The 12,520-nt window shown below is 49.6% G+C and overlaps 2 protein-coding genes across 2 annotated transcripts in view; one reads left to right on the forward strand and one right to left on the reverse strand.

The window, feature by feature from the left end:
- The window catches only part of LOC140427619 (ribosomal RNA processing protein 1 homolog B-like), a 944,136-nt gene that overhangs the window by 96,832 nt on the left and 834,784 nt on the right, over positions 1–12,520 (reverse strand). The window lies entirely within an intron of this gene.
- LOC140427611 (ribosomal RNA processing protein 1 homolog B-like) overlaps positions 1–12,520 on the forward strand; it is a 63,695-nt gene that overhangs the window by 25,540 nt on the left and 25,635 nt on the right. The window contains exon 12 of the mRNA XM_072513019.1: positions 7,929–8,470. Within this exon, the coding sequence (XP_072369120.1) occupies positions 7,929–8,470 (542 nt within the window). The remainder of the gene's footprint in view (positions 1–7,928; positions 8,471–12,520) is intronic.

Consider the following 12,520-nt stretch of genomic DNA (forward strand, 5'->3'; position numbering starts at 1 on the left):
GATCCCCTCCCCGACAGATCCTCTCCCCGACAGATCCCCTCCCCGACAGATCCCCTCCCGACAGCTTTTATAACCGATTATGGTGTGTTGTATGATGGTTGATTATATGTTCCGTGTGTGGAGTGATCTGCATTGACTGTAAGCAGAACAATACGTTTCACTGCAACAGAAATATAAAATGCTGGACAGTCTCAGCAGGTCTGACAGCATCTATGGAGAGAAAAGGGAGCTGGAAGACTTTTTGACAAAGCTTTGATAAAGAGTCATCCAGACTGGGAACGTTCGCTCCTTTCTCTCTCCACAGAGGCTGTCGGACCTGCTGAGGTTGTCCAGTATTTCCTGTTTTTGTTTCTGATTCCAGCATCCGCAGCAATTTGCTTTTATTTTTACTTTTCACAGTACCTTGTTACACATGACCAGATATAATTACATCAAATTACAGGGCCATTAGAAATGGGTCATAAGTGCTGGCCGAGCCAGCAAAGCCCACATTCTGCAAATTAATTCAAGAAAATACTGAGTGTGGGAATGGTAATCGTGGAGGATTTAATCTGAATACCAATTGGATGAATCACACTGACAAAAGGAGCCTGGAAATGAGCTGATGGTGTTTTCGAGAGAGTTTCTTACAGCAACTTGTTCTTCAGTAAAGCAGAGAATGGGTGTTCTATCGTCCGTCATGGAAATGCACCAGTGTACAATGAGGCAGGATTAATTTAGGACCTCCGTAACCAAGGCTCTAGCCAGCAGTGACCATAACTGAATTTAATATCAAATTCAGTTTGAGAGAAGAATGGGCTAGAATCCTCAATTAAATAAAACTATTATTTTTTTCGTTATTTGTTTTTTTGTGGGATGTGGGCGTCGCTGGGCTGGGCAGGGCAATTTGTTGCCTGTCCCCGAGGGCATTTCAGAGTCAATCACATTGCTGTGGGTCTGGAGTCACATGTAGGCCAGACCAGGTAAGGACGGCAGATTTCCTTCCCTAAAGGACGTTAGTGAACCAGGTGCATTTTTATGATAATTGAAAATGGTTTCATGGTCATAATTAGAGTTTTAACTCCAGATTTTTTTTAATTGAATTTAAATTCTAACATCTGCCCTGGTGGGATTGGAACTGGGGTCCCCAGGGCATTACCCTGCGTCTCTGGATTATTAGTCCAGCAACAATCCCACTGCACCACTGCCTATTACATGGGCATGATGACAGCTAGCTAAAGTGAACTGTGACATTAGATAAAGGATACGTCAGTAGAGGTACAATGGCAGAATGCTCAGCAAATATGCATTCCAGAGAGAGAGAGACTCCATGAGACTGATGCACAGCCCGTGACTAACTAAGAAGTGGAAGATAGTATCAAATTGAAAGAAAAACAGTACAATTCTGGAAAGGTTATGGTATGTTAGAAGATTGGACAGGTGTTAAAAATCAGCAAATAGTGCCCAAAGGAATATTGAGGGAGAAATTAGAGTACAAGAGAAAATTAACCAGAATTATGCAGGGCTGTAACATCTGAGCTTCCTGCGTTCGATTGGGGTGTCACCCAAAGAAGTGCTGGGAATCTCTCCGAGCTTCACAGGTAAGCATTTGCATGGTCATTGCCCAGGAGTGCAGACCCCACCCGCCGTGCAGTTGGAATCCTTACTCAGCCCACCCGCTGTGCAGTTAGAATCCTTACTCAGCCCACCTGCCGTGCAGTTAGAATCCTTTCTCAGCCCACCCGCTGTGCAGTTAGAATCCTTACTCAGCCCACCCGCTGTGCAGTTAGAATCCTTACTCAGCCCACCCGCTGTGCAGTTAGAATCCTTACTCAGCCCACCCACCGTGCTGTTAGAATCCTTACTCAGCCCACCCGCCGTGCAGTTAGAATCCTTACTCAGCCCACCTGCTGTGCAGTTAGAATCCTTACTCAGCCCACCACCGTGCTGTTAGAATCCTTACTCAGCCCACCCGCAGTGCAGTTAGAATCCTTACTCAGCCCACCCGCTGTGCAGTTAGAATCCTTACTCAGCCCACCCGCCGTGCAGTTAGAATCCTTACTCTGGCCACACCCGCTGTGCAGTTAGAATCCTTACTCAGCCCACCCGCTGTGCAGTTAGAATCCTTACTCAGCCCACCCGCCGTGCAGTTAGAATCCTTACTCTGGCCACACCCGCTGTGCAGTTAGAATCCTTACTCAGCCCACCCGCCGTGCAGTTAGAATCCTTACTCAGCCCACCCGCCGTGCAGTTAGAATCCTTACTCTGGCCACACCCGCTGTGCAGTTAGAATCCTTACTCAGCCCACCCGCCGTGCAGTTAGAATCCTTACTCTGGCCACACCCGCTGTGCAGTTAGAATCCTTACTCAGCCCACCCGCCGTGCAGTTAGAATCCTTACTCAGCCCACCCGCTGTGCAGTTAGAATCCTTACTCAGCCCACCCGCTGTGCAGTTAGAATCCTTACTCAGCCCACCCGCTGTGCAGTTAGAATCCTTACTCAGCCCACCCGCTGTGCAGTTAGAATCCTTACTCAGCCCACCCGCCGTGCAGTTAGAATCCTTACTCAGCCCACCCGCCGTGCAGTTAGAATCCTTACTCAGCCCACCCGCTGTGCAGTTAGAATCCTTACTCTCCCCACCCGCTGTGCAGTTAGAATCCTTACTCAGCCCACCCGCTGTGCAGTTAGAATCCTTACTCAGCCCACCCGCTGTGCAGTTAGAATCCTTACTCAGCCCACCCGCTGTGCAGTTAGAATCCTTACTCAGCCCACCCACCGTGCTGTTAGAATCCTTACTCAGCCCACCCGCCGTGCAGTTAGAATCCTTACTCAGCCCACCCGCTGTGCAGTTAGAATCCTTACTCACCCCACCCGCTGTGCAGTTAGAATCCTTACTCAGCCCACCCACCGTGCTGTTAGAATCCTTACTCAGCCCACCCGCTGTGCAGTTAGAATCCTTACTCAGCCCACCCGCTGTGCAGTTAGAATCCTTACTCAGCCCACCCGCCGTGCAGTTAGAATCCTTACTCTGGCCACACCCGCTGTGCAGTTAGAATCCTTACTCAGCCCACCCGCTGTACAGTTAGAATCCTTACTCAGCCCACCCGCCGTGCAGTTAGAATCCTTACTCTGGCCACACCCGCTGTGCAGTTAGAATCCTTACTCAGCCCACCCGCCGTGCAGTTAGAATCCTTACTCAGCCCACCCGCTGTGCAGTTAGAATCCTTACTCAGCCCACCCGCTGTGCAGTTAGAATCCTTACTCTGACCCCACCCGCCGTGCAGTTAGAATCCTTACTCAGCCCACCCACCGTGCTGTTAGAATCCTTACTCAGCCCACCCGCTGTGCAGTTAGAATCCTTACTCAGCCCACCCGCTGTGCAGTTAGAATCCTTACTCAGCCCACCCGCTGTGCAGTTAGAATCCTTGCTCAGCCCACCCGCTGTGCAGTTAGAATCCTTACTCTGACCCCACCCGCCGTGCAGTTAGAATCCTTACTCAGCCCACCCGCCGTGCAGTTAGAATCCTTACTCTGACCACACACGCCGTGCAGTTAGAATCCTTACTCAGCCCACCCGCCGTGCAGTTAGAATCCTTACTCTGTCCACACCCGCTGTGCAGTTAGAATCCTTACTCTGACCCCACCCGCCGTGCAGTTAGAATCCTTACTCTGACCCCACCCACCGTGCTGTTAGAATCCTTACTCAGCCCACCCGCAGTGCAGTTAGAATCCTTACTCTGACTCCACCCGCCGTGCAGTTAGAATCCTTACTCAGCCCACCCACCGTGCTGTTAGAATCCTTACTCAGCCCACCCGCTGTGCAGTTAGAATCCTTACTCAGCCCACCCGCTGTGCAGTTAGAATCCTTACTCAGCCCACCCGCTGTGCAGTTAGAATCCTTACTCAGCCCACCCGCTGTGCAGTTAGAATCCTTACTCTGACCCCACCCGCCGTGCAGTTAGAATCCTTACTCTGACCCCACCCGCCGTGCAGTTAGAATCCTTACTCAGCCCACCCGCCGTGCAGTTAGAATCCTTACTCAGCCCACCATCCGTGCAGTTAGAATCCTTACTCTGACCCCACCCGCCGTGCAGTTAGAATCCTTACTCAGCCCACCCGCCGGGGCAGCACGGTAGCATTGTGGATAGCACAATTGCTTCACAGCTCCAGGGTCCCAGGTTCGATTCGGGCTTGGGTCACTGTCTGTGCGGAGTCTGCACATCCTCCCCGTGTGTGCATGGGTTTCCTCCGGGTGCTCCGGTTTCCTCCCACAGTCCAAAGATGTGCGGGTTAGGTGGATTGGCCATGATAAATTGCCCTTAGTGTCCGAAATTGCCCTTAGTGTTGGGTGAGGTTACTGGGTTGTGGGGATAGAGTGGCGGTGTTGACCTTGGGTAGGGTGCTCTTTCCAAGAGCCGGTGCAGACTCGATGGGCTGAATGGCCTCCTTCTGCTCTGTAAATTCTATGATAATCCTTACTCTGACCCCACCCGCCGTGCAGTTAGAATCCTTACTTTGCCCACCCGCCGTGCAGTTAGAATCCTTACTCAGCCCACCCGCCGTGCAGTTAGAATCCTTACTCAGCCCACCCGCGTGCAGTTAGAATCCTTACTCAGCCCACCCGCCGTGCAGTTAGAATCCTTACTCAGCCCACCCGCCGTGCAGTTAGAATCCTTACTCAGCCCACCCGCCGTGCAGTTAGAATCCTTACTCAGCCCACCCGCCGTGCAGTTAGAATCCTTACTCTGACCCCACCCGCCGTGCAGTTAGAATCCTTACTCAGCCCACCCGCCGTGCAGTTAGAATCCTTACTCTGACCCCACCCGCCGTGCAGTTAGAATCCTTACTCTGTCCCCACCCGCCGTGCAGTTAGAATCCTTACTCAGCCCACCCGCCGTGCAGTTAGAATCCTTACTCAGCCCACCCGCCGTGCAGTTAGAATCCTTACTCAGCCCACCCGCCGTGCTGTTAGAATCCTTACTCAGCCCACCCGCCGTGCAGTTAGAATCCTTACTCTGACCACACCCGCCGTGCAGTTAGAATCCTTACTCAGCCCACCCGCCGTGCAGTTAGAATCCTTACTCAGCACACCCGCTGTGCAGTTAGAATCCTTACTGACCCCACCCGCCGTGCAGTTAGAATCCTTACTCAGCCCACCCGCCGTGCAGTTAGAATCCTTACTCAGCACACCCGCTGTGCAGTTAGAATCCTTACTGACCCCACCCGCTGTGCAGTTAGAATCCTTACTCAGCCCACCCGCCGTGCTGTTAGAATCCTTACTCAGCCCACCCGCCGTGCAGTTAGAATCCTTACTCTGACCACACCCGCCATGCAGTTAGAATCCTTACTCAGCACACCCGCTGTGCAGTTAGAATCCTTACTGACCCCACCCGCCGTGCAGTTAGAATCCTTACTCAGCACACCCGCTGTGCAGTTAGAATCCTTACTGACCCCACCCGCTGTGCAGTTAGAATCCTTACTGACCCCACCCGCTGTGCAGTTAGAATCCTTACTCAGCCCACCCGCACTGCAGTTAGAATCCTTACTCAGCCCACCCGCCGTGCAGTTAGAATCCTTACTGACCCCACCCGCTGTGCAGTTAGAATCCTTACTCTGACCCCACACGCCTTGCAGTTAGAATCCTTACTCAGCCCACCCGCTGTGCAGTTAGAATCCTTACTCAGCCCACCCGCTGTGCAGTTAGAATCCTTACTCAGCCCACCCACCGTGCTGTTAGAATCATTACTCAGCCCACCCGCCGTGCAGTTAGAATCCTTACTCTGTCCCCACCCGCCATGCAGTTAGAATCCTGACTCAGCCCACCCGCTGTGCAGTTAGAATCCTTACTCTGACCCCACCCGCCGTGCAGTTAGAATCCTTACTCAGCCCACCCGCCGTGCAGTTAGAATCCTTACTCTGACCCCACCCGCCGTGCAGTTAGAATCCTTACTCAGTCCACCCGCCGTGCAGTTAGAATCCTTACTCAGCCCACCCGCCGTGCAGTTAGAATCCTTACTCTGACCCCACCCGCCGTGCAGTTAGAATCCTTACTCTGACCCCACCCGCCGTGCAGTTAGAATCCTTACTCAGCCCACCCGCCGGGGCAGCACGGTAGCACAGTGGTTAGCACAATTGCTTCACAGCTCCAGGGTCCCAGGTTCGATTCGGGCTTGGGTCACTGTCTGTGTGGAGTCTGCACATCCACCCCGTGTGTGCATGGGTTTCCTCCGGGTGCTCCGGTTTCCTCCCACAGTCCAAAGATGTGCGGGTTAGGTGGATTGGCCATGATAAATTGCCCTTAGTGTCCGAAATTGCCCTTAGTGTTGGGTGAGGTTACTGGGTTGTGGGGATAGGGTGGCGGTGTTAACCTTGGGTAGGGTGCTCTTTCCAAGAGCCGGTGCAGACTCGATGGGCTGAATGGCCTCCTTCTGCTCTGTAAATTCTATGATAATCCTTACTCTGACCCCACCCGCCGTGCAGTTAGAATCCTTACTCTGACCCCACCCGCCGTGCAGTTAGAATCCTTACTGACCCCACCCGCCGTGCAGTTAGAATCCTTACTTTGCCCACCCGCCGTGCAGTTAGAATCCTTACTCAGCCCACCCGCCGTGCAGTTAGAATCCTTACTCAGCCCACCCGCCGTGCAGTTAGAATCCTTACTCAGCCCACCCGCCGTGCAGTTAGAATCCTTACTCAGCCCTCCCACCGTGCAGTTAGAATCCTTACTCAGCCCTCCCGCCGTGCAGTTAGAATCCTTACTCAGCCCACCCGCCGTGCAGTTAGAATCCTTACTCAGCCCACCCGCCGTGCAGTTAGAATCCTTACTCAGCCCACCCGCCGTGCAGTTAGAATCCTTACTCAGCCCACCCGCCGTGCAGTTAGAATCCTTACTCAGCCCACCCGCCGTGCAGTTAGAATCCTTACTCAGCCCACCCGCCGTGCAGTTAGAATCCTTACTCTGACCCCACCCGCCGTGCAGTTAGAATCCTTACTCAGCCCACCCGCCGGGGCAGCACGGTAGCCTTGTGGATAGCACAATTGCTTCACAGCTCCAGGGTCCCAGGTTCGATTCGGGCTTGGGTCACTGTCTGTGCGGAGTCTGCACATCCACCCCGTGTGTGCATGGGTTTCCTCCGGGTGCTCCGGTTTCCTCCCACAGTCCAAAGATGTGCGGGTTAGGTGGATTGGCCATGATAAATTGCCCTTAGTGTCCAAAATTGCCCTTAGTTTTGGGTGGGGTTACTGGGTTGTGGGGATAGGGTGGCGGTGTTGACCTTGGGTAGGGTGCTCTTTCCAAGAGCCGGTGCAGACTCGATGGGCTGAATGGCCTCCTTCTGCCCACCCGCCGTGCAGTTAGAATCCTTACTCTGACCTCACCCGCTGTGCAGTTAGAATCCTTACTCAGCCCACCCGCTGTGCAGTTAGAATCCTTACTCAGCCCACCCGCCGTGCAGTTAGAATCCTTACTCTGACCCCACCCGCCGTGCAGTTAGAATCCTTACTGACCCCACCCGCTGTGCAGTTAGAATCCTTACTCAACCCACCCGCTGTGCAGTTAGAATCCTTACTGACCCCACCCGCCGTGCAGTTAGAATCCTTACTCAGCCCACCCGCCGTGCAGTTAGAATCCTTACTCAGCCCACCCGCTGTGCAGTTAGAATCCTTACTCAGCCCACCCGCTGTGCAGTTAGAATCCTTACTCAGCCCACCCGCCGTGCAGTTAGAATCCTTACTCAGCCCACCCGCTGTGCAGTTAGAATCCTTACTCAGCCCACCCGCCGTGCAGTTAGAATCCTTACTCAGCCCACCCGCTGTGCAGTTAGAATCCTTACTCAGCCCACCCGCCGTGCAGTTAGAATCCTTACTCAGCCCACCCGCAGTGCAGTTAGAATCCTGACTCTGACCCCACCTGCTTAGAATTACTCTGACAGTGAGTTTGTGTTTTTCAGACAAAAATAAAGCCGGAAAAGGGCGAAAGAGGAAGTGTTCGGCACAGCGACCCCGGCCAGTCAGCGACAGGATTGATGAGCCAGTGCTGGAGAATGGGAAGGAGTCTGATCCCACAGAGCTGTTGCCTGTGGGGATGAAGAAGAAAAAATCAAGAGCAGTTAAAATGATGCCGTTGAGTGACCCAGTCAGTGGTGATTCGTCCGAGATTAAAATTGAGGCGGGGTCTCTGAGCACCGCTGTGCTCGATGCCCAGCCTCCGGCATCGGATGTAGACTTTGAAACCCGAGTAAGCAAGCCAAAGAGCGGAAAGAAGCAGCAGACTCCACACTCGAATGGGAGGCTTTTGCCGGTGGAGTTGACACCCACTGGGCCTGTCGTCGGTAAAAAAGTAAAAAAAATGCTTGTGAAGCTTCGAAAGCTACAAGCCAAGAAGCAGCCGGCTGGGGAGCTTCCAGCTCCGAACCAGGCAGCAGGCAGGAGAAAGAGGAAGGCACTCTGTGAGGAACCAAACTCAAGCAAAAAACTAAAAATCAAAACCAGTGTAAGTTGGTGCAATCTTCAGTCTTCGCCAACTGATTGTAGATTCATCTAACAGGAGAAATTATATATGACACTCAGGACAATGTCCGTTCATGTCCAGGACTGTGTTCAGTGTTGACTTGTATCGTTTCTCCTGGGGGGCTGTAGGGATCTCTGAAAGATGGGGCCAGTTTTAGTCTAGCTTCCGGTGGTTAAAGGCTGACAATGTGCTAGCAGGTGACTCTCCCAGTGAGACGCTGCTGGCTGATCTGTATCCTAACTCCATTTACTCCCCATTGGGCAACGTGTTAACGCCGGAGTGAGATTTCATAGAATTTACAGTGCAGAAGGAGGCCATTCGGCCCAGCGAGTCTGCACCGGCTCTTGGAAAGAGCACCCGACCCAAGCGCACACATCCACCCTATCCCCATAACCCAGTAACCCCACCCAACACTAAGGGCAATTTTGGACACTAAGGGCAATTTATCATGGCCAATCCACCTAACCTGCACATCTTTGGACTGTGGGAGGAAACCGGAGCACCCGGAGGAAACCCACGCACACACGGGGAGGATGTGCAGACTCCGCACAGACAGTGCCCCAAGCCGGAATCGAACCCGGGACCCTGGAGCTGTGAAGCAATTGTGCTATCCACAATGCTACCATGCTGCCCGTCTTTAACTGAATTGAGATTCTGTCTCTGCTCATTGCAGTCTTGATCAATGTTAGAATGGGTAGGGGATAATGTTAGAATGGGTAGGGGATAATGTTAGAATGGGTAGGGGATAATGTTAGAATGGGTAGGGGATAATGTTAGAATGGGTAAGGGACAATGTTAGAATGGGTAGGGGATGCTGTTAGAATGGGTAGGGGATACTGTTAGAATGGGTAGGGGATAATGTTAGAATGGGTGGGGGATAATGTTAGAATAGGTAAGGGATAATGTTAGAATGGGTAGGGGATAATGTTAGAATGGGTAAGGGACAATGTTAGAATGGGTAGGGGATGCTGTTAGAATGGGTAGGGGATAATGTTAGAATGGGTAGGGGACAATGTTAGAATGGGTAGGGGACAATGTTAGAATGGGTAGGGGACAATGTTAGAATGGGTAAGGGATAATGTTAGAATGGGTAGGGGATAATGTTAGAATGGGTAGGGGATAATGTTAGAATGGGTAAGGGATAATGTTAGAATGGGTAAGGGATAATGTTAGAATGGGTAAGGGACAATGTTAGAATGGGTAGGGGATAATGTTAGAATGGGTAGGGGATAATGTTAGAATGGGTAAGGGATAATGTTAGAATGGGTAGGGGATAATGTTAGAATGGGTAAGGGATAATGTTAGAATGGGTAGGGGACAATGTTAGAATGGGTAGGGGATAATGTTAGAATGGGTAGGGGATAATGTTAGAATGGGTAAGGGATAATGTTAGAATGGGTAGGGGATAATGTTAGAATGGGTAAGGGATAATGTTAGAATGGGTAGGGGACAATGTTAGAATGGGTAGGGGATAATGTTAGAATGGGTAGGGGATAATGTTAGAATGGGTAAGGGGATAATGTTAGAATGGGTAGGGGATAATGTTAGAATGGGTAAGGGGATAATGTTAGAATGGGTAAGGGATAATGTTAGAATGGGTAAGGGATAATGTTAGAATGGGTAGGGGATAATGTTAGAATGGGTAGGGGATAATGTTAGAATGGGTAAGGGATAATGTTAGAATGGGTAGGGGACAATGTTAGAATGGGTAGGGGATAATGTTAGAATGGGTAGGGGATAATGTTAGAATGGGTAAGGGGATAATGTTAGAATGGGTAGGGGATAATGTTAGAATGGGTAAGGGGATAATGTTAGAATGGGTAAGGGATAATGTTAGAATGGGTAAGGGATAATGTTAGAATGGGTAGGGGATAATGTTAGAATGGGTAGGGGATAATGTTAGAATGGGTAAGGGACAATGTTAGAATGGGTAAGGGATAATGTTAGAATGGGTAGGGGATAATGTTAGAATGGGTAGGGGATAATGTTAGAATGGGTAAGGGATAATGTTAGAATGGGTAGGGGATAATGTTAGAATGGGTAGGGGATAATGTTAGAATGGGTAGGGGATAATGTTAGAATGGGTAAGGGACAATGTTAGAATGGGTAAGGGACAATGTTAGAATGGGTAGGGGACAATGTTAGAATGGGTAGGGGATAATGTTAGAATGGGTAGGGGATAATGTTAGAATGGGTAAGGGACAATGTTAGAATGGGTAAGGGATAATGTTAGAATGGGTAAGGGATAATGTTAGAATGGGTAGGGGATAATGTTAGAATGGGTAGGGGATAATGTTAGAATGGGTAAGGGATAATGTTAGAATGGGTAAGGGACAATGTTAGAATGGGTAGGGGATAATGTTAGAATGGGTAGGGGATAATGTTAGAATGGGTAGGGGATAATGTTAGAATGGGTAAGGGACAATGTTAGAATGGGTAAGGGATAATGTTAGAATGGGTAAGGGATAATGTTAGAATGGGTAGGGGATAATGTTAGAATGGGTAGGGGATAATGTTAGAATGGGTAAGGGATAATGTTAGAATGGGTAAGGGACAATGTTAGAATGGGTAAGGGACAATGTTAGAATGGGTAGTGGATAATGTTAGAATGGGTAAGGGACAATGTTAGAATGGGAAAGGGATAATGTTAGAATGGGTAAGGGACAATGTTAGAATAGGTAAGGGACAATGTTAGAATGGGTAGGGGATAATGTTAGAATGGGTAAGGGACAATGTTAGAATGGGTAAGGGACAATGTTAGAATGGGTAGGGGATAATGTTAGAATGGGTAAGGGACAATGTTAGAATGGGTAAGGGATAATGTTAGAATGGGTAAGGGATAATGTTAGAATGGGTAAGGGACAATGTTAGAATGGGTAGGGGATAATGTTAGAATGGGTAAGGGATAATGTTAGAATGGGTAGGGGATAATGTTAGAATGGGTAAGGGATAATGTTAGAATGGGTAAGGGATACTGTTAGAATGGGTAAGGGATAATGTTAGAATGGGTAAGGGATAATGTTAGAATGGGTAGGGGATAATGTTAGAATGGGTAGGGGATAATGTTAGAATGGGGAAGGGATAATGTTAGAATGGGTAAGGGATAATGTTAGAATGGGTAGGGGATAATGTTAGAATGGGTAGGGGATAATGTTAGAATGGGGAAGGGATAATGTTAGAATGGGTAAGGGATAATGTTAGAATGGGTAGGGGATAATGTTAGAATGGGTAAGGGATAATGTTAGAATGGGTAAGGGATAATGTTAGAATGGGTAAGGGACAATGTTAGAATGGGTAAGGGACAATGTTAGAATGGGTAAGGGACAATGTTAGAATGGGTAGGGGATAATGTTAGAATGGGTAAGGGACAATGTTAGAATGGGTAAGGGACAATGTTAGAATGGGTAAGGGACAATGTTAGAATGGGTAAGGGACAATGTTAGAATGGGTAAGGGATAATGTTAGAATGGGTAGGGGATAATGTTAGAATGGGTAAGGGATAATGTTAGAATGGGTAGGGGATAATGTTAGAATGGGTAGGGGATAATGTTAGAATGGGTAAGGGACAATGTTAGAATGGGTAAGGGATAATGTTAGAATGGGTAGGGGATAATGTTAGAATGGGTAGGGGATAATGTTAGAATGGGTAAGGGACAATGTTAGAATGGGTAAGGGATAATGTTAGAATGGGTAGGGGATAATGTTAGAATGGGTAGGGGATAATGTTAGAATGGGTAAGGGACAATGTTAGAATGGGTAAGGGATAATGTTAGAATGGGTAGGGGATAATGTTAGAATGGGTAGGGGATAATGTTAGAATGGGTAGGGGATACTGACTGCTAGCTGGTGAGTCTGCCAACTATGGTATATGAACAGTGAGAGGGGATAGGGAATAAAATCTCATCTAATTTCCCCGACCGCACATATTCACTGGCTGTGAGCGAGATACTGGTGCCTGACTGACTTACAGTTCAGATATCGGGGGGTTTGGTTTTGCCAGGCCATGAGCTGGGGAGCCATCAATTACTGGAT

This window comes from Scyliorhinus torazame, chromosome 8 (assembly GCF_047496885.1).
Source record: "Scyliorhinus torazame isolate Kashiwa2021f chromosome 8, sScyTor2.1, whole genome shotgun sequence".
NCBI lineage: Eukaryota > Metazoa > Chordata > Chondrichthyes > Carcharhiniformes > Scyliorhinidae > Scyliorhinus > Scyliorhinus torazame.